At 43.8% G+C, this 19,738-nt stretch overlaps 5 protein-coding genes across 6 annotated transcripts; 3 read left to right on the forward strand and 2 right to left on the reverse strand.

Moving 5' to 3' along the window:
* The first annotated feature begins 914 nt into the window (after window positions 1-914).
* On the forward strand, window positions 915-4,386 carry LOC308109355 (inositol 1,4,5-trisphosphate receptor-interacting protein). Its single transcript, XM_080462864.1, has 2 exons — window positions 915-1,010; window positions 1,286-4,386. The coding sequence occupies exon 2, from the start codon at window positions 1,301-1,303 to the stop codon at window positions 3,161-3,163; it is 1,863 nt and encodes a 620-aa protein (XP_080318990.1). The 5' UTR covers window positions 915-1,010; window positions 1,286-1,300; the 3' UTR covers window positions 3,164-4,386.
* Window positions 4,051-5,502, reverse strand: zp3c (zona pellucida glycoprotein 3c; the record flags this gene model as incomplete). The annotated part of the gene is made up of 5 exons (XM_080463585.1): window positions 4,051-4,238; window positions 4,504-4,607; window positions 4,679-4,785; window positions 4,867-5,325; window positions 5,452-5,502. The coding sequence occupies 5 exons, from the start codon at window positions 5,500-5,502 to the stop codon at window positions 4,051-4,053; spliced, it is 909 nt and encodes a 302-aa protein (XP_080319711.1).
* A 1,965-nt stretch (window positions 5,503-7,467) lies between these two features.
* On the forward strand, window positions 7,468-11,952 carry LOC308109358 (ras-related protein Rab-40C-like). The gene is made up of 6 exons (XM_080462867.1): window positions 7,468-8,143; window positions 8,226-8,286; window positions 8,377-8,437; window positions 9,277-9,354; window positions 9,484-9,706; window positions 9,985-11,952. Exons 1-6 carry the CDS (start codon window positions 7,990-7,992, stop codon window positions 10,284-10,286), a joined length of 879 nt encoding a protein of 292 aa, XP_080318993.1. The 5' UTR covers window positions 7,468-7,989; the 3' UTR covers window positions 10,287-11,952.
* A 1,263-nt stretch (window positions 11,953-13,215) lies between these two features.
* wfikkn1 (WAP, follistatin/kazal, immunoglobulin, kunitz and netrin domain containing 1) lies at window positions 13,216-15,099 on the forward strand (the record flags this gene model as incomplete). The annotated part of the gene is made up of 2 exons (XM_080463586.1): window positions 13,216-13,479; window positions 13,591-15,099. 2 exons carry the CDS (start codon window positions 13,216-13,218, stop codon window positions 15,097-15,099), a joined length of 1,773 nt encoding a protein of 590 aa, XP_080319712.1.
* Window positions 15,100-15,135: 36 nt separating this feature from the next.
* On the reverse strand, window positions 15,136-19,652 carry mettl26 (methyltransferase like 26). 2 transcript variants are annotated; one of them, XM_080462868.1, is made up of 6 exons: window positions 19,280-19,652; window positions 18,769-18,931; window positions 16,274-16,333; window positions 16,117-16,184; window positions 15,955-16,033; window positions 15,136-15,861 (listed from the first exon to the last, which is right to left on the reverse strand). In XM_080462868.1, the coding sequence occupies exons 1-6, from the start codon at window positions 19,471-19,473 to the stop codon at window positions 15,805-15,807; spliced, it is 621 nt and encodes a 206-aa protein (XP_080318994.1). In that variant the 5' UTR covers window positions 19,474-19,652; the 3' UTR covers window positions 15,136-15,804. The 2 variants fall into 2 exon arrangements, with proteins under 2 accessions (XP_080318994.1, XP_080318995.1); XM_080462869.1 differs by having other exon boundaries at window positions 18,769-18,926; window positions 19,280-19,523.
* Window positions 19,653-19,738: the final 86 nt, after the last annotated feature.

Genomic DNA, 19,738 nt, shown 5'->3' on the forward strand with positions numbered 1-19,738 from the left:
AAATGTCATTTGTATGAGTTTTATATTTCCCTTTGTACACACCTGGACCCACTGAAAGGGATAGAGCTTGACAAACCAGTTAGAAGCCCACGAGAAGATAAAAGGCAAAATCTCACTCAGCTGACGTGGAATATTCGCTGTCTCATGTAAAACATCCACTTCGAGCTTCATGGGAAAAAGACAAAGACAAGCGTGGACTAAATAGCCTTTTCTCTTTTTCTAAATGCAAATCACTGATATAGAACAGAACAGTTCAAATAAACAAATAAATAAATCAGAAAGTCATGCTGACTTGAGTGGGGGTGTATTATTCCTGATTATCCGGCTGCTCCTCGCAGGGCTCCGTGATTGGTCAAATTCTACAAGATCGTTAAATCATTATTCGTTGTAGTGGTTGCTAGGAATACACACACTTATCTGAGCCACTCTTCTGTATCAGGAAGGTCATTACTTTCACAATGGCGAGCATGTTACTCCTCTACCCCTGCTAACCTTGGAAGATAACAAATCCACTTTCTCAGGCCTTTAAAAATCTGCCAGTCAGGATGATATTGTTCTCCTCTGAAACCTCTACAGTTCACGAAATAAATACCACTTTTTTATTACTTTATGAAACTACATCAGTTCCAGGAGTGATTATAAAAATCACTTTTTTTTTTTTTTTTGCGTATTCATAAAGACATTTTCTTTGTGACTACATGCATTACCTCCTCTGTTACCTTCGATTGAAACTGCGCAACGGTCCATTTCAGTTCTTTTTTTGAAGATGCATGCAGTTGAAATTACAGGAAGTGTGCTGTGCTATCTTTTCTCATCTGTGTATTGCAGAGAAAAATGTCACTGCGGAGCTCAGGGGCAGGGTGTGCAGGAAATAAGTCACGGAAGACAAACTACATCTAAAATAGGAAGAGATCACAGAGCTGGTGGCTGTGAAAGGTGCCGTCTGTTTCCTCCTTTTCACGCACAACACCAAAGCGTCGCATTATTAAGACAAACTGCCACTGGTTTTGGTGCGTATCCTTTTTCTCCTTTAATGTTAATGTACAATGAGTAATAATGCCTCATAGTCAGTGTAGCCATAGTGTGGGGGGAAAAAAAAAGTGAATGCTTCAAGACCATCGAGGAAGTAACCCAGACTTCTGTATCATTGTAAAAATTACATTGTAGTCATATTTTGTAAATAATTGCAAATGTTCCCTACACAAGTATTGATTTCGCACATTTAATTGATTTCTGGTGCAGTTTTTAAGCATGCTTTTGATTCGGCCGTTTAATCCATTCACAGACATCAGATCCAGTGATGATGCAAGAAACTCTGTTTCGAGTGTTTATGGTGGCCCTGAGTCTCATAATGTGTCCGAGGGACGAGGGTGGACTCGAGAACTGGGACGATATCACGACGAGCATACAAAACCATGAAGAGAATGTGCTGAGAATTGAGGAACTCGAGGAAGAAACATTTGTCAAGGAGGAAATTACACTCAGTGGCAACAAAGAAAGACGAGACGACATAAGAAATATCTTTCTGGAACAAAATCACCCTGACCAACCTGTCACTGAAAAAGATGAGTCGTCTGATACGACTGTCATCAGCAAAGAAGGACGACGGCAGCGTTTCATGGCTAAACTGGATCCAAGTCTGACACAGAAATATAATGAAATGGCAAATGGTCTGAAGACTTCACAAGTTACCAGCAGGCAAAATACAAACCACATTCACAGTGATGGGCCTTTCAGACAGCCAGACGGACAACAGGGACATCATGAAAAACCTGACAAAGACAAGTTTGGCTCTGGAGAAACAGAAGGACATCCTTCACACGTCTACCCTGCATCATCTGAAAATGAAACGGGAGAGGAAGCCAGCACAGAGTGGGAGGACCATCTCTGGTACATTTGGAACACATTTTCTATCATTTCCATGGTTCGCTTCTTTAGGAAATACCACAGTAGAAGTCGCCAAAATAACAAGAATGTTCCAGCGTTGTGCACCGCTGCAGATGTAACATTGCCAGATACGAACTGCCTGCAGATGCTTTACACCAAATGTGGTCTGACTGCATCTGAAAGGAAGTGGGAAGGGGAATTTTTGGAAGGATTCGCAGAGGACCTACTCGAGGTCATGAGGACTGTCAGCGTTAATGGTGGGATGGTGATTAAGGACTTTCAGAGGATCAACAGATGTGAGATCATTGTTCCTCTTGCTCCACCGGAGCCCTATACTTTCCAGTGTCACCTCTGCCTCAATCAGACCAGCGATTTCTTTCACCTGCAGGCCTGTGGTCAAATAAAAGTGGTGGAAAAAATTAGAAACCAAAACGGCTGCCCCTGTCAGTCCTCCGATGCAGACGACGACATGGTTTGTCTTCTCCACGGTGACAACGAGAAGGTAAAGACAAAAACTCTTGATGCGTCCAATGGTCCTTTTTGCTTTAATGGCACTCCTTTCCTGTCCACGTCACAAATTATTAGATGGTTTCAGAGCATCGTCAAACAGGCCTGGGGACTGATTTCACATAAATACGACTTTAACCTCTTCTTCCACTCCATTGACACTCTGACCATTCGATTCAGATCAGGGAGGAAGATCCACTTCAGGATGAAGCCAGTAGTTAAAAACAATGACGTTCATTTCTTCATCACACCTTTGTCCTCAAACGATCTGGATACATTCTGGACACCGTCCTTGACCGCCTTTGAGGAACGACTCCTACAGCATTTTTCTAGACAACTGCCTGAAGACTCATGCCACTTACAGGTGCTGGAAATTGCACTTTTCCTTCACAAAAGACAAACGGCATTGACAGGAGGAAGCAGTCTGAGAGGTTTTCACTTCAAAACAGCACTCCTACATCTGCTACTGAACAACGATCCAGCACAGTGGAAACCAAACAACATAGCGTCAAGGCTACGAGACGTTTTGGGAGTCATAGAAACCGGCCTGGAGAAGAGGCTGCTGAACCACGCGCTGGTTGGAAACCCTTTAACCATTATTGAACTGCCAGCAGAGTTCACCAAAGCAAAGCCAGTGAATCTCTTCCATCCCCTTGTGGTGCACGAATGTATGCACAGAAACGCTGTGACGCATTTCCAGGAGATGCTGCGGAACGCGCACATGCTGATCGAGGATTACGCACCAACGGTGTCGACTCAAGACATTTGAGTTGCCTAAACTACAAAGTGAGAATGTAGACATTTGGAGTAGGCTCATGTACTGCAGAGTATTCTTAAGAAGGCTATTCATTTATTTAAAAGTCAAATCATTTCAAAATGCCATTTAGTATTAATCATCCCAGGAACTTGAGAAGGCACTCTGGTCAGTTTCCGCAGTAGCGTCCTCCAGCGATGGATCAGCCTCAGATGATTCTTTCAGAGGATCAACCTCCGCAAAGTCCTCGCCGCTGGTCCCAACCTTCCAAGACCGAGTGGAGATTACAGCACTGGACGCAGCTGAAAGAAATTTATACAGCAATAAATTACTGTTGTCAAAGAAGTGTACAAAAGAAAATACTTTTGAATAGACTTTGCATTTTAAAATGTAAATTATACTTGCCTCGTGGGTGCGGTGACGGGCAAGTTGATTCACAACAATCGCAGACCCAGTCGGGACCGTGGAGCTCCTTCCATCTACCCCACAAACAGGAGAGTTTTGGTCAGAGCCACCCACATGACAACCAGTCAACGTTTTGAACTCACTTCTTGTTTACTGGATCAAAGTTGCACGCCTTTGAACTTGGAGTTGGGGTGAGTGGGCCCAAAGAGATCTGACAGTGCATGAAGAGTTGCTGAAAGAAAGTTCCAACGTCAGCAAACATTTCATGCACGACTGCATCAAGGTCCACGTGGCCCGTGGCGGTACCTGCGTCGAGGCAGAAGAAACCTGGTCCCTGAAAATGAAGGCAGCCACTCGAAATTTTTGATTCCTCTTCTGGTCGCCTTTGATGAACCGAGACGTTGGTGTGATCTTGCTCTCAATCATACAGCTGGAAGGTAAAGTTAATATACACAGCCAAAAAAAAAAAAGTCATCTTTAGTTGTGGAAAACATCAATTACCCTTGGTTGTCGATGACTGTATATCTCGGTGTTGCGTTGGGATTTTGGGAGACCGTCATGTGACATTTTTGAATGTAGATTCGCTTGTTTCCAGCACTGGTCATGCTGCCAGGTCCACTGGCCTGGAAGAACATCGGCTGTCCCAAAGTGAAGGTTCTGGGTCCCATGATGTTGTTCCCAAATTCTTCAGGAAATTTATGATGAAGACAAATTAATTGGTGCTTGAGCAGGTCAACAGTTAAACAGGCGCTGCATATGTATGAGTTTCAACATCCTGACAATACATGTATGTATGCTGTGTTTTTGGATAAGAGCCTGAAAATAAATGAGTCAACTGGAAAAATCGGCGTCACGTTGTCAAATGAGGTTTAACAAATTTCTACATCTACAATGAGTTATGTCCATTTTTATGTTCACTTTGAAATTGCATCTCATTTTAATGTGCGTACCATCCTGAGGCGTGAGGGCAAAAGTGGTTCGTGACTGGAGTTGCCTGTACACCGTGCCACCTTGTAGTTCAGGAGAGAATCCAACTTTGTAAGAGTGGAAAAACCTGGTGTGGAAAAAAAAAGAAAGCGTTACGCCCTCCAAACGGAGCCAAATCTGAAGACACAAACAACTCACCTGGGAAAGCGACACTGTAAATTAATTTCAAATGGCAGGTCCCTCAGAATTGGGGTGTTTGGGTTAAAGGAGAGCACGATGCTGATTAGCACACAGTCTCGGTTACTCTGGAACAGAAACATTTGTTGGTTGCAGTTTTAAATATGGAAAATAATTTACTGAAAAAAAATGTCAAAAATATCACCCACCGTTTTTTTGAATCCACAGTGAGAGCTCAGGGGGTACAAAAGGAAGAAGTGATCTTTCTTGCCTGCATTAACTGGACAGCTTCCAAGTTTCAAAAATTTTAATGCATTTGGTGTTCTGAACATATCTCTTCTGACTCGGACATACATCCTGTCAATATGACACAGGACTTCAATTTTCTTGGATGGGTCCGATCCGCCTTCAGGAATAGTGGCAACGTGAGGGTCGAGTAGAATTTTCTTTGCCAATGCAGGGAGAGGTCTGACACCCGTCTCCGGTTTGAAAAGCGCCGTATGGTCATTGGAGACAATAACATACTCTGGATATCTCTTCGCTTCAGACAAACTCATCCAAGATTTGGGTGCAGGAGCTTCTTTTTCTTCTTCATCTGGCTCTTCTTTTCCTGTCCATTCTAATTCAGGATCTTGCGCATATCGGGCTTCCCCGTCTCTGGTTCTAATCTGATAACAAAAAACAGAACAAAACAGCAGGGACAAAAGCTCAATATGCAGCAGCCTCATTTTCTCACCAGCAGCTACTGCTGACCCCTCCGACTCAACTAGTGAAGTGTGATTACCTGGCCTCACCTGCTTTTTGTATTCTGCAAACAGGAGCGACACCTCACAGCTGGTGGACATGATAATTAAGTACAACCAATGAGAGGCGACAGATGATAATCACCTTCATCCTCATCGGTCCCAAAACACAGCAGGGAAAAGTGCATGATAACGGAGCAATCCCCTCAACTCAACAGTTTCAAGGGTATTATAATCAAAATGTTTCTGTAGTGAAGAAAATTCAGTTCAGTTAACCCAGGGGTGTCAAACACATTTTACTTCAGGGGCCATGCTCAGTCCAATTTCATCTTGAGTAGCCCAAACCGGTGAAATTATTTACATTTAAACTTTAACGTTTTTCTTCATTGTCACGCAAATACAGATGTTTTAAAGTTTGCAAAAACAAACAGTTACAACAATCTCAAGATGAAGTCCAATTTCAATTAAACCTTTTGGTTCAAAATACAGTGAAATGTCCATAAAACGTTTCCCATAAATATTACACTGTGCATGTTTTTACAAACTCACCCTGGGAGCATGACTTTGATCCTGGTTTACTTGCAACGAGGTTGCAATCTTTCATGGCAGCATCATTGACACCTCAGCTCAGGGCTCAGTGTTGTTCTGGGTCTGCTACTCTTAAAAAGTTGAAAAACAATGTCTTCTTTGAAATTTTACAATTTATTTGGTGGTTTGTTGTGCCGGATTGGAACCTCTTGCGGGACGGTTTTGGTCCACGGGCCTTTTGCTCATCTGGATTTATTGGGTTTCTCTGTGTAAAAACCACCTAGAAATAATTATGTTGTATTTAATGCTACATAAATAAAGTTGAATTGAATTATGTTTGGCACCCTCATTTTAAATCAAATCAAGCAGTGGAGGTGCACAGACAACTCGTCCACCATACTGCAACCCTGGACAACTCGTCCATGTGGTTCCGGACATCTCGTCCACAATTCATTTTTTCAGCATTATTGATTTGAAGGATTGGATTTCAAAAGGATTGTGACACATTTGGAAGAAAAATTAAGTATATTTGACACAAAAACATGCTAGTGTATTAAGGTCGACAATATTATGTAATGGTCTTCTTCTGAAGTAAAAAAAAAAATAGGATCAAGGTTTGTTTTATAATTATTTCCCCATATTTCCACACCATAACTCAGATATGGAAGAATGAGGCAGTTATATAATAAGTTGAGTGAATTTTGATCTAATACTGATCTGATTTTAGACATATGCCAATATTTTTTTGCTAATTTTGACTTCAGAATAATTAGATGTGGCTTACAATGAAGCTTTTCATCAAAAGTAATTCCTAAAAATTTATTTACATGCACTTGTTCAATTTGTTTACCATTAAAAGAATGGTAAACAAAGAGAAACAATGCCATATGATACTTTCCTAAATATATATGGACATATACTAGATACATGAAAATATATAAATGAGCTAATAAAGTACATTGTACAGGATTTATTTTCTTAAAAATTTATGAAATCTCATCCATGTTCAAGTTGTCCTACAATCCTTTTTCTGTATGCAAATACCACAGTACATTATCGGACAGTGGTGGTCAAAGGCGTATACGATATGACAACAAGATTATACAACATTTTTCAAGAATTCAATCCAAAATGCAACAAACGTTTTGCCTTTTCACTTGAAAACATCCTAAATGGGGCCTTATACCCTGAAAGCCATGCTGTCAATGTGCATTTGTAAAAACAGGCACAATGCAACTGCTGTAGGAGAAATTTTTTGGACCTTTCTTTATATTTTGCACAAGAGGGTTTCATTAAAATTAGCTTTATGTTGAGATTGGAATAATTGTTGATAGTAATTGTTGGGTATTGTTAAAAAAAAAAGACATTTTCATCTGCTCCACAGCAAAGAACAAGTTTAAAGTTTAGATTTAAAAGTTATTATGGTATTGTATTACTCAAAATGAAATTGGGCTGTATGAAGTCCTAAAGTAAAACCAGTGATCTAAATTTTAATGAGATTTGGAAAACGATGTTTTTGAACTCATGTCCGGATGTGACGCTTCCATGACGTCACCACCAGGAAGTTCCAGCACATACACTTTGGATGTACGTTTTTCTCAGAGGCTGAACATCTTTTGTTCGCGTTTTCCTCTTAAACAAAGGCAAACCGTCGGTCTCCGTCTGGTGGAGTATCATTGTATGTGGGATTACACAGCGGAGGATCCACCTTTGTGCGTCAGTTTGTGACTAAAATGCGTTACGATCGTTCGCGTTAGCTGGCGAGCTAACGAGCCCGCTAGCATCGAAGCTTGTTTTGACTATTAATGTGAGGAGTACCGACGATCTCTGAGGTTAGACTCCGGTGTGTTAACATCCACCCGCTTTTTAAAACTCAAATCAGGGGGATTTATGTGTTAGAAGCCCCGCAGAAAGATAAATATTGTCTTTACCGTTGGTGGCGTATCAGCTAGTTGGTTAGCTCACGTCAAAAGGCGCTCAGCTCGGGGGGCGTTTGTTCGGGTTTTCCCCGATTAGTGGACGTTTTTACGGTCTTAAAAAGCTCTCTGTGAACCGGAGCCAATGCGTGGGATGATGGGGACTCAGAGTAGCCCTGTAAAGAGTTACGATTACCTCTTGAAGTTTCTCCTGGTGGGTGACAGCGACGTGGGAAAAGGAGAGATCTTGGACAGTTTGCAGGACGGGTCGGTGGAGTCTCCATATGCCTACAGCAGTGGTGAGAACCGGTCTCCACCTTAATTCACTGTTTAAGGAGTTATCAACACGTCTCTACTTTAAACTATCCTCCCATTTTCTAGGGATTGATTACAAAACCACTACGATTCTTCTGGATGGGAGACGAGTGAAGTTGGAGTTGTGGTAAGCAGTAATGAAAACAATCAAGGCTAGAATATGATGACCAAGCCCATGACATGCTGGTATATTAACATCTGTCTGTTTCTCTCAAAGGGACACATCTGGACAAGGAAGATTCTGCACTATCTTCAGATCCTACTCTCGTGGAGCACAGGTAAATGTTTTTGTTGATGGAAGGTGAGATATCGCCATTCACAACTTGTTGTTCACAAGTAAAATAAATGGGTAAACACCAGGCAAAGCAAGTAAAGTAAATCAGAAAACAACTAAATTGGCATTGTGGTATAATAGCTCTGTACTATTGCAGCACAAAAAAAACCTTTCTGTGAGTAATTTCTCCTCTTGAGTATCACAACTCACTGTCACAATCCAGATGCCGGTCACATAGGTTATCACTGTGCTTGTTTATGCTGGATGTGTGACTCTTGTGTCAGATATGTAATACACAACCAGCCCAGTATCTCCTCCGCTGTTTGCCCTGCGTGGGCTGGGACAAAGACGGGAGCAGAAGGGACAAGCGAGCAGAGGTGCTGTTATGTGGAAAAATAGCCGACGGACACAAATAACTCAAACATCGATCGTGCGATTTACCTTTGTGTTGTGAAGTCCAGCAGACAGCAACAAAAACTGCCCTTTAGGAGACTTGACTTTTCAAATAACTCCTGTTTTTCACCAAATGCCTGTGCAGGAAGGACAATATATTCAATCTTCCAGCTTCCAATCTTTACTTGAACCTTCTTCAGCCTCCTAATTCCTAGAATTTCTTCAGCTGCATTCCTGAATGACGACAGGGTCTTCGGTCAGTTCTGCAGCTTACATTGATATAGATGGGCAGTCTCTTACATTGTACACAGAACCCACAGATCTTCAGTCCATTCAGTGGTTTTGCGATTCACCAGCAGACTCACTCTTGTACAAACTTTTAATGTGAATGATCTGGAACAGGAACAACATGTTATTTTGTCTTAAAAATATAATCTTTTTCTTCCACAGGGCATCCTTCTTGTGTACGACATTACCAATGGCTGGTCATTCGATGGCATTGATCGTTGGATTCGGGAAATTGACGAGGTAAAACACAAGCTGACTTTTAAAGAGATCCCATCATCCACGTCTACTCATAATGACATTTTATTGCTGAGCATCGCATGGTGGGATTTGGCAATGGGACGTTACAACAGTTTTACGTTCTTTCATCAGCATGCCCCTGGAGTGCCCAGGATCCTTGTGGGGAACCGGCTCCATCTGGCTTTCAAACGGCAGGTGCCGACCGAGCAGGCCAGAGCGTACGCAGAAAAGAACAGCATGACTTTCTTCGAGGTCAGTCCACTCTGCAACTTCAACGTCATCGAGTCCTTCACAGAGCTCTCGCGCATTGTGCTGATGAGGCACGGGATGGAGAAGTTCTGGAGGCCCAACAGAGGTGTGTGGATCGATATTTATATCCAACTTTTTGACCACTCCACTCACTTAATGTACTTGTGTTTTGTTTGTGTTTTTCTGTTGATGACATTGCATTTACATTTCTCTTGCTGCACAATTCATTTATTTCTCCAGCCACGGCACTGATTTCCATTTTGCTGTCTTTTCCACCACCTAAGCCGTACACACACTGTGTGATCAAATACACACTCTTCCATCTATCGGGGGGTACTCTTTCACAGCATCTCTTGACTGAATGTCTCCTGTGTTGATCCGCAGTCTTCAGCCTCCAGGATCTGTGCTGCCGGTCGATCGTCTCCTGCACGCCGGTGCACCTCATCGACAAACTGCCCCTCCCTGTTGCCATAAAGTCTCACCTCAAGTCTTTCTCCATGGCCAACGGCATGAACGCAGTCATGATGCACGGACGCTCATACTCTGTGGCCAACAGCGCGACTTCAGGAGGTGGCGGCGGCGGGAGCAAAGGGAACAGTCTGAAACGCTCAAAGTCCTTCAGGCCTCCGCAGAGTCCACCAAAGAACTCCTCGGTGTCCTCGAAGGGGAACTGTAAGATCTCATAGTGAAGGAGTCTCCCACCAGCGGCCTCTGTTGGGCTAGTATTAAAAGTGTTGTTGCTCCAAGGGGTCATGAGGCCAGAGGAAAGCAAGGAGAGCTGTCAGCACCGCTCATCTGAAACAGATATAGCTGTGAACTCACCTTGACCTTTGGAAACTGGTTGGATTGGTTTCTGTTCTCTTTGCGCTTACGGGTGCCATCTTGTGGATGTTCGTTTACCTGTAACCCTTCGCTGCAGGGGCTCACTGTGATCACGCAGGACAAGATGTGAATGGAGGATTATTGCTCACCTGTAAACACTACAAACCAGTGGATGCACAACAACTAGCTTTCATGTGGAAAAAGGGTTGTTTTCTTGGTATTTAAAGTCGGATTCAAAGCTGTAAATATACTGTGTATGTGTTGGTCTGTGTTTTAGTGACCGTCTTGGAGGTGGAGGTTTTAAAACTTGTTTGGTCTTGGATGTTTTTTTTTTTTTGAGAGGTCTGCTTTGATGTTTGTGTCTTCTTGCCTTTTTATATCCCATTGAGAAATGACTCGGCAGCTCGACGGGTGGTGACCGACTTATTCAAATCAGAGACGAGTTATGTTTCAAATAAGTCCGGCCTGAATTGAATGTCACGCGAAGAGCAGATGTGGTTTCCCAGACGAAAAAAAAAAGAAAAGAAAAAGAATTAGCGTTAGCAATTGAGAAACAGTCTTGGCTCCACTTTACATGTGAAAGCCAAGTTTGTCTTGTTAGTGAGACCTGCAGCGTTGCCCCTAAATTTCAGGCCAAATGAATTCACTCTCCATCTCAATCCATCATGAGCTCGGACACGTGTTTGCTCACGCTGACCTACAAATCCACCGCTCTTTGTTATGCCGCTACTTTAATGGTTCAGACCATACCCAGCATGAAAACGTTTTTATACGCTGAACTTCTTGCGGGGAATAAATGATTTCTCGGTGAGAAAACCGTGTACAAAGTCTTGTACAGATTATGCTCATTGTTGCCATTTCAACTTCATAAATTTAAAATTTTTAAACATCCGTTCTTATCGAGGCACGAGTGAGAGGAATGTTTTTAATACGGTTGCTTTCTGGATATTTCATGTACATGTTCTGTATTTATGAATGTAAAGCCACTTCTTTTCTGTGTTGTGAGAATCGGAGGTGGGTCGCTTTCCAGTGCACAGTTTGTTGTGGTTTCATCCAGCGTTGCTGCTTGTTTTGAGTATTTGTACTATTGCTGCTGAAGTTGCATCTGAACCTGTGTGTGTGTGAGCGTGTGCTTGCGTGTGTGTAATAGGTGGGGTAACAGTGGTTGTTTACAATGTATTGTCACAATGCAGGAACCAAGCAATGAAATCTGCAGAGAAGACGCACAGTATTTTAACCAAAACTTGTGATATTTTCTTCTAACATTTAAATGCAGACGTGTTTTATTCTGATGAAACGCTCCATTTTTGTTCCACGCCAACACGCGAGGTCCCGACGGTGGGGTGGGGGGCAAACGGACCCGGTGCATGTGTCATACTGTCGCCTGTTTAACGTGTTGGGCTCCTGTGTGAACATTTAAAGCACTATATGTAAACGTTTAATGATGATTGTTACTACCAGAGCTGTGGGTCTGGAGGTTTGGTCTCCATTTGAAGCAACCCTCCATCAAAATAAAGAGTAAAACCTTTGATTCGTCCTCTGCATTATTACACTCTCTCCTGCAAACATTGATCGGGGTCATTGTGGGAGATGTTTTTTGTTTCCTTTGTCCGATCAGGGGCCACTGCCGGTGTGGAGGTGCCATAAAGCCCGTGGTGGTGGATGTGATGGTGGGGGGGGGGGGACTGAATTGATTATCTGCTCCTTCGGTATTGGCCAGTTTTTGGATAAACGGGCATCATCTCTGTAGAGCCTGAATGCAGCGCGGTCAGAAGTCATCCAAAGGTTGCAGGGTCACTTGCAAAGAAAAGATGAGGGGAGCTGCTTCTCACACACACATCCCGCCCCCCCGGCACAAACATGGGTCACACACTGCTGAAAATGTGGCGCTTTACGTTTTCCCACCTGACCGTGGCATCTCTGAGCTGAGCGCGAATGAGGGACGCTGGTAAATTGACCCACGTCTAGACAAGGAGGATGTAAACGGCGTGTTTTTGCGAGACAAGACGGGACGCGACACGCCCCGTGTTTTTTTTTTTTTTTTTTTAACGCTCTGCACATTGCGCACCTGAAGACCAACAACACATTCCGTTCCTTGTGGATTGATTTTTAGGATAATGTGCACGACTAAGTATCACTCCTTTTCATAGGGGAAAAAAAAACTTGCCCTGATGACAGATTAAAACGAGAAACAAACACTTGATTTACTTATTCATGACATGCAAGAGCTCTATAAATCCTGTCTGGACACATTTAACGTTGGATTTCTCACCGGAACGCGTAGCTCCGTGCGCACGGTTGTTAAGACAGCTTGCATGTTTTCTTTGATGTTTTTACAATGTTTGTCCAGTTGCTTGGTGCATGGCACTGCTTCATAAAAGTTTCAGACACTGGACGAGCACGGGGGCGGTCAGAGGGGCTGCCCTCTCCACCTCCATTCACACTCTGAAAGGCTGATGTTGCGTCTTTCGCTCTCATTGTGCAGTTTGGTTCGCTTATTTCGCAGCTCGGGGAGGCGGACTGGCTAATTGTTGCATGCATTTTTCATCACCAAGACGAAGTTTTCATGCATCACCACTGCGTCCCTTCACACAGGACCGGGATTTATTTGATTCACCACATGTCTGCTGTTGTTTTTTGATACTACTTTCGTCTTTGCGCGCAGCAAACCGATCTTGTTTACGCGCAGAACAGACGGACGCAATTGGCAATCGATCACAACCATCTTAGTTTTCTCGAGAGTCAAATGAGGAATGGAAATATTTGCTGGGCGACCCATGCAAAAAAGCAACCATGTATGAAATTCCCCTCAAACTCCTGGATGAGAGACGAACAAAGGACACTAGTTGGCGTAACGCCCCCGGCTCAAAAAGACTTCCAGGATGGGCACGTGTGTATTTGTTGATACTTGTGTTTTGCGATTCACTCCGACTGTCTTTGTGTTCAAGCGTGACGGAAACCAAAGTTAAACATGACGGATTTTGTCCAAACAAACTAAACTCCAATCTCTGGGTTGATGCGCAAAGCACCTGCGAGAGGGAATGCAACGTCGATGAGGTGAGATCATCTAATCCGATATGAGCACCAGTGTTAGAAATCATATATTTCACTTTTTGTGTTTAGACTTTTAACAGAAATACTCATCCCTGCTGCATATTCTGTGTGTAGGACTGTGCTGACTTTGAGAAATGCTGCACCAATGTGTGTGGCCTCAACAGTTGTGTTGCTGCTCGTTTCTCTGATGGCACTCCTGCTCGGCCACACGGAGAGAAGGCAGATGAAGCCTCCGCCTCCACGGCAACCTGTGAGGGCTTTATCTGCAGTCAGCAGGGAGCGACCTGTGACATCTGGGACGGACAGCCCATCTGCAAGTGCCAGGACCGCTGCGAGAAGGAGCCCAACTTCACCTGTGCGTCTGATGGTCTCACGTATTTCAACCGCTGCTACATGGACGCTGAAGCCTGCATCCGGGGGGTGACTTTAACTGTGGTCCCCTGTCGCTTCTACCTCGCCGGGCCTCACACCAGTCCTCTGCCTCAAGACACGACGGCGAACCCATCCCCGACGTCCTCCCAGGAGGACCCCATGGCTCCCACACTGTACTCCAACCCTCACCACCAGTCCATCTATGTCGGAGGTACAGTCAGCTTCCACTGCGATGTCATCGGCGTCCCCAGGCCCGACGTGACATGGGAAAAGCAGAGCGACCGGCGTGAACGGCTGGTCATGAGACCGGACCAGATGTATGGCAACGTGGTCATCACCAACATTGGACAGCTGGTCATCTACAACGCCCAGGTGTGGGACACAGGCATCTACACCTGTGTTGCGCGGAATTCAGTGGGAGTTCTTCGTGCAGATTATCCGCTGTCCGTCATCCGCAGGTCCGATGACGACTTCTCCGATGACCCCGAGATGCCCATGGGGCGGCCGTTCTCACCAGCAGACTGCCTGGCTGAGGTGGACCTGCGGGTGTGCAGCGGAGAGCGCCACGTCGACTGGTACTACGACAGCAAGCTGGGCTCCTGCATAACCTTCAGCAACGGCGGATGTGACGACAGCCGCAACCGCTTTGAGACTTACGAGGAGTGCAAGGCCTCCTGTCAGAGGGAGGGGATGGGGATCTGCTTCCTGCCTGCCGTGCAGGGCCCCTGCAAGTCTTGGGAGGCCCGTTGGGCCTGGAACTTGGTGATGAAACAGTGCCAGGCCTTCGCCTACGGTGGCTGCCACGGCAACGCCAACAGCTTTCTCACCAAAAAGGAGTGCGAGGCCAACTGCCCGCAGCCCAAGAGGAAGCCGTGTAAGACTTGCAGAGTGAAGGGTAAAATGGTTCCCAGCTTGTGCCGTAGTGATTTCGCTATAGTGGGCCGGCTGACGGAGCTGGTGGAGGACCTGGACTCTGGCTTGGCCCGTTTCAGCTTGGAAGAGGTGCTGAGAGACGAAAAGATGGGCTTGACCTTCTTCAACACCAAACACCTGGAGGTGACCATCGCCAAGATCGACTGGAGCTGCCCCTGCCCCAACGTCACCATGGAGGAAAACCCTCTGCTGGTGATGGGCGTGGTGCACGACGGCATGGCCATCATTCAGTCCGACAGCTACGTCCGAGCCATCACGGAGCGGAGGCTCAAGAAGCTGCGTGACGTCCTGAGGAAAAAGACCTGCGCGGTGGCGTGAAAGTCGCATCGCTTTCAAAATGACAAACACCAGAGCTGAGAAGGAAACAATTTAATTCCTCTTAAGATCAAAACACAACATGATGAAAATCACATATTCATTAAGTTATAAGCATCACAGGAAGTATTCATTCCAACACGATTGTCCTCCTCTCCACATGTGTTGTGAGCCCATTTTTATCAAGAAGTTTAAATATGAATACCTATTACATGTATCGTGCACGTTTAAAGAAAGAATAGTTTGAATTTTTCACATTGCCAAAATTGCTAGCTTGTGATGCAAACAAAATACTTGTCTATTTTAAACCTAATATTACTTGTTTTGGCTTTATTTGATATATACATAGGAATTGTTCTGTTTCATGTAAGTTTTTCAAACTAATGTATTGTGTATTTCCTCTAAAAGCACTTCTTCGAAGTTAGTCTTTGCAGCTAAAAAATAGAAAAATGAATAGGGTCCTGTCAGGTAAATATAGTACATAGGCAACTTATCTGCAAGCTTTAATTATTTTTTACTCAAATGTGCAATACAGAAGATTATACTGTGTCATAGATTAGAGTGTGTCAAACAGATGGGTGGAACACAATATGGAGAGAACACAATTCATTTACAGGTCTGGAAAATTTGGCAACGTATCTGAGCGTCAAGTGTTAGTTAAGGCGCTTCGACTCCTCCGAGTCCAGAAAAGAGACGTGAAGCCACACGTCACACCAAACTCTCCTTTCTGAACAGAAGGCATTTGTTGTTTGCTGGCATGTCCACCTAGAAAAGATAACATTGCAAGATAAAAAAACAAAGATTGTAAACCAACGGTTATACAGTTTTTGTAGTTTTCCTTCACACCAAGCCGCGTACCATTTTTTCCAGGTATAAACCATTTCTTTGTGCCAAAGTGTGGAGGAGCGAGATATCCCTGAGACCCCATTCTGGATTCCTGGAAGATAAAAAAAATCTAATGTTTAGATGAAGCCGGAACATTTGGTTTAACAGAGGATAATAAAATCCAAAGCCCCGCACCTCTGCCGAAGACTGTAGTCGAACTCGATGTTACTCTGAGGAGTGATCTGACCGTTCACTGCATACGGCTGAGAGGAGCGACACAACATCATGTTAGGCTTTATAGCGTCACGTGATTTGTGTGTTTATGCTGTTGAAATGTTTTATTGTCGCTCACCCCGTATGTCAACAGAAGACCTTGTGGCTTCAGCACGGCTCCGGCTCCTTTGAATAAACCCTGCAAGAAAACGGCAACGTCTTCAGGGCGAAAGCATGGAAGGCAGTGCAGGCTGAGTGGCAGAAGGAGAAGACTCGGGTCTTTTTTTTTTTTTTTATAGCTGGAATAACCTGAGGCAGTAAAGGGGCAGTGCTTCCAGTCATTATCTCAGGAGTTATTAATCTAAAGGGCCGCTGTGTACATACACTGGATGCATATAAACTGCATTATTTCCACTTTACGTAACCTAAAGATGGGCACAAGTGAAAGCTAAACTAGGTCAAAATTGAAAGGGGAAATAATCCCATGGATGAAGTAATATGAGAGCAGATGTTCTTGTTTGTGATTTTTCTTATTCTGCCTGTACCAACTCATTTCTGAGAGGAATTTCCTCTTTTCTTCATGTGTAAAATGGATGAAGTGAGAAAAATATCCTGTTGTCACGTCTCAGAAATGGTCTGAACAGTAAAATTGGGCAGGTGTGTCAGACATATTCTAGTTCCGGTTCCACATTCAACATAATTTCATCTCGAGTGGGCCGGACTGGAAAAACAGAGCCAAAATCACCTTCATAATTAAAACGTGGTGGATTGGAGCCTATTGAGAGCTTTATGTTTAACACCCCCAGAATAGGGGCTTTTAACAGAAGACACACAGAAAAGTGCATGGATCCCAAAATATGAACATCATATATTTTGTAATAACCATAATAAGGCTGTGGTTTTTGATTTTAGGTAGTTCATCAGCAGAATGGACCAAAATATGGAAAACAGGTGTATTTTAAAATCTGAAATTTTTTTATCTGACAATGGTGGCACGTGTCAGGCAGAACTTTGAAGTTCAACCACACACCATCTGCCTTAATACAAGTCATACACTTTGATGCATGACATGTTGACAGATTATAATCTATTAGAAGCAAAAGTGTGTATCTGCAACAAGTAAACGTGTAACATTTCTAATTTTGTTATATAATTAAATGTACTCCATATTTAGTGTACAAAAATGTGAAGATGTTCAGACTTGTGTTTTAATGGAATCAATATTTTTTACTTTCTGCTCATTGCTCCATTATCTGATTTTCTTCCCTCTTGAGTCAACACATAATTAACGTGTGGATGAAATAATAATAAATTGGTCTGTTTGTCATGATTTTGTCTTTTAAAAACTTTGGATTGTACTGTGTGTGTGTGTGTGTTTAATTTCTGCAGATTTTGCCATTTCAGTTGCCTCTTTTGTCACAGTGGATCATGTAATCTCATATAATCTGCACGTTTTAGGTTTGTGACTTTAACCCAGGAGTTTTTCCATGTCTGGGATTAGCCCCCTGCAGAGATTAAACCCCATTTTCCACCCCCTATGCACATTATGGGATATACTGTAATTTTTAAAGGCTGTTGGAATCTACAGGCAATTTAGTTTAGTCTAATTGAAAAGTATAATATACGTCTTAATATGTATTTGCAAAAAAGCTTGTTATAATTTTAATCTCTCTTCATGATGCTCAAAGCAAATTTAGGAATGGAAATGCGTGTTTTCACAAAACAATGGCCAGTTTTACCCTTCACTTACTTCCTTTTATCAGCAATTTCTTCTCAGAAAATTCAAGAGAAAATAAATCCTGCTCTCTGGCGCCACCTTATTGAGGCCCGAGCCACACTTTGAACCACTGCTTTATTCTTGTTTTCCTTGCAGGCAAACCAACAGTGGTACATTGAGGGAGATATTAAGATAAAGGGGGGAAAAAAAAAGAGTTGGGTGATTAAGATTAGTTTTTGGAAAATCTTACAATAACAACATAGTCTTTAGGCCGCATGGTGCTGCTTGGCGCTTTCGCATGTTCTCCCTGCGTGTGTGCGTGGGCTTCCTCCGGCTAAAAACATGCATGTGAGGTTAACCGGTGATCCTAAATTGCCCAGGATGTGAATGTGAGTGTGTGTGGTTGTCTGTCTCCGTGTGTGTGTCCTGTGACAGACTGGTGACCTGTCCAGTGTGTGTCCTGCCTTCCCCCATAGTGAGCTGGGATTGAATCTGGCACCCTGCGATTTTAAACAGGATAAAGCGGTATGGTAGATGGATGGACAGACATTGTATCAGAGGAAAATAATAATAATTTTTTAAGTGAAACGCATGATAAAATATGTGTGATTCTGGTCAGTTTTATACCACTTTTCAAATGATTTGATTATGTAACCAAAGTGTAATGATGTGTCTATATAAAGATTTTAAAGTACCTAGTTATATACATATCCATCAACAACACCCTGAGGTTAAAATATTATTTTCCTTTGTACACATTTAGTGATGACCTTAAAAAGGTTTCTTTTAAGTAGCCCACTTTACCAGCTGCTAATTCAGTTCAGGCAGGACCTTTGGTTCTTGGGTTATATAAAACCAACCAGAGCAGGCCCGCATCTAAGAAGACAAAAAGAAAAAGAAAACAGCAGCAGTCCTACCTCTGTACATGCAAAAGGAGAGATGTGAATCATGTTGATGTTGAGCACCAGGTCGAGGCTCTCGGGCTGGATCCCCCCCCAGTACTGATGGGGCAGAGAAGCATCCAGGTGGATGGCGGGCATCACATTGTGGAGCTGGTAGTGAGCTCTGTACGCTTCTATACTGAGAATAGAAACAAAAGACGTGATTGTTATTGCAGGAGCTCTCCAGCAAAACACAGCCGATCAGCAGAGCGATGCACTTGTATTGGCATGAGTGACGCCGAGAGGAGTGATGGTGGGATGCACCTTTATATTGTTCTACGTTGAAATAATTACACACTTATAAAAACCCGTATTACCCTGTAAACGACATATTTTCCTGGTGTCAATTCCAGGATGATGATGGAAAATAGTGACAATGTTAGACCCACAGAACAAAGCATCTACTGCACCTGTTTCATAAGGGAAATGAGTGATGGATCTGGATTACACCTGAACAGATTATATAAGGTGAAATGAGCGTGTTTACCTGGCCAGCGACTGGCGGTCGTACTCGGACGGCTGCCACATGACGTTGCGCAGGGCCTGGGCGAAGTGGGTGACATGCTGCCCGGTCCCGGAGGAGATCTCCAGGGCATGCAGGGGTCTCCCCGGGTTCACGGTATCCCGAAGCACTGCCAGGATCGGCTCCTTGTTCCTCTCCGCGGCGGCGGCGCACAGCATCGTGCCAAACCAGAGCTTACGAAGCCACTCCAGCGGGTTCGTATCACGTTAGATCCAACCGAGTCGATCCACTCCGGCAGGTCTGTAACGCTAGATTAGATCCGACTCGATCTGACTGATCCCACTCCACCCACGATGTTTTGTTTTTCACTCAAAATGGTCCATTTCCGCATCTCCCCCACGTGACTCACCCGCACAGCCAATGGGAGCATAGGAGGGCGGGCACAAGCCGCTCCGTTATAAAAGGATGACAAGACTAAAAACA

The sequence above is a fragment of the Lipophrys pholis genome, assembly GCF_963383615.2.
Source record: "Lipophrys pholis genome assembly, chromosome: 5".
NCBI lineage: Eukaryota > Metazoa > Chordata > Actinopteri > Blenniiformes > Blenniidae > Lipophrys > Lipophrys pholis.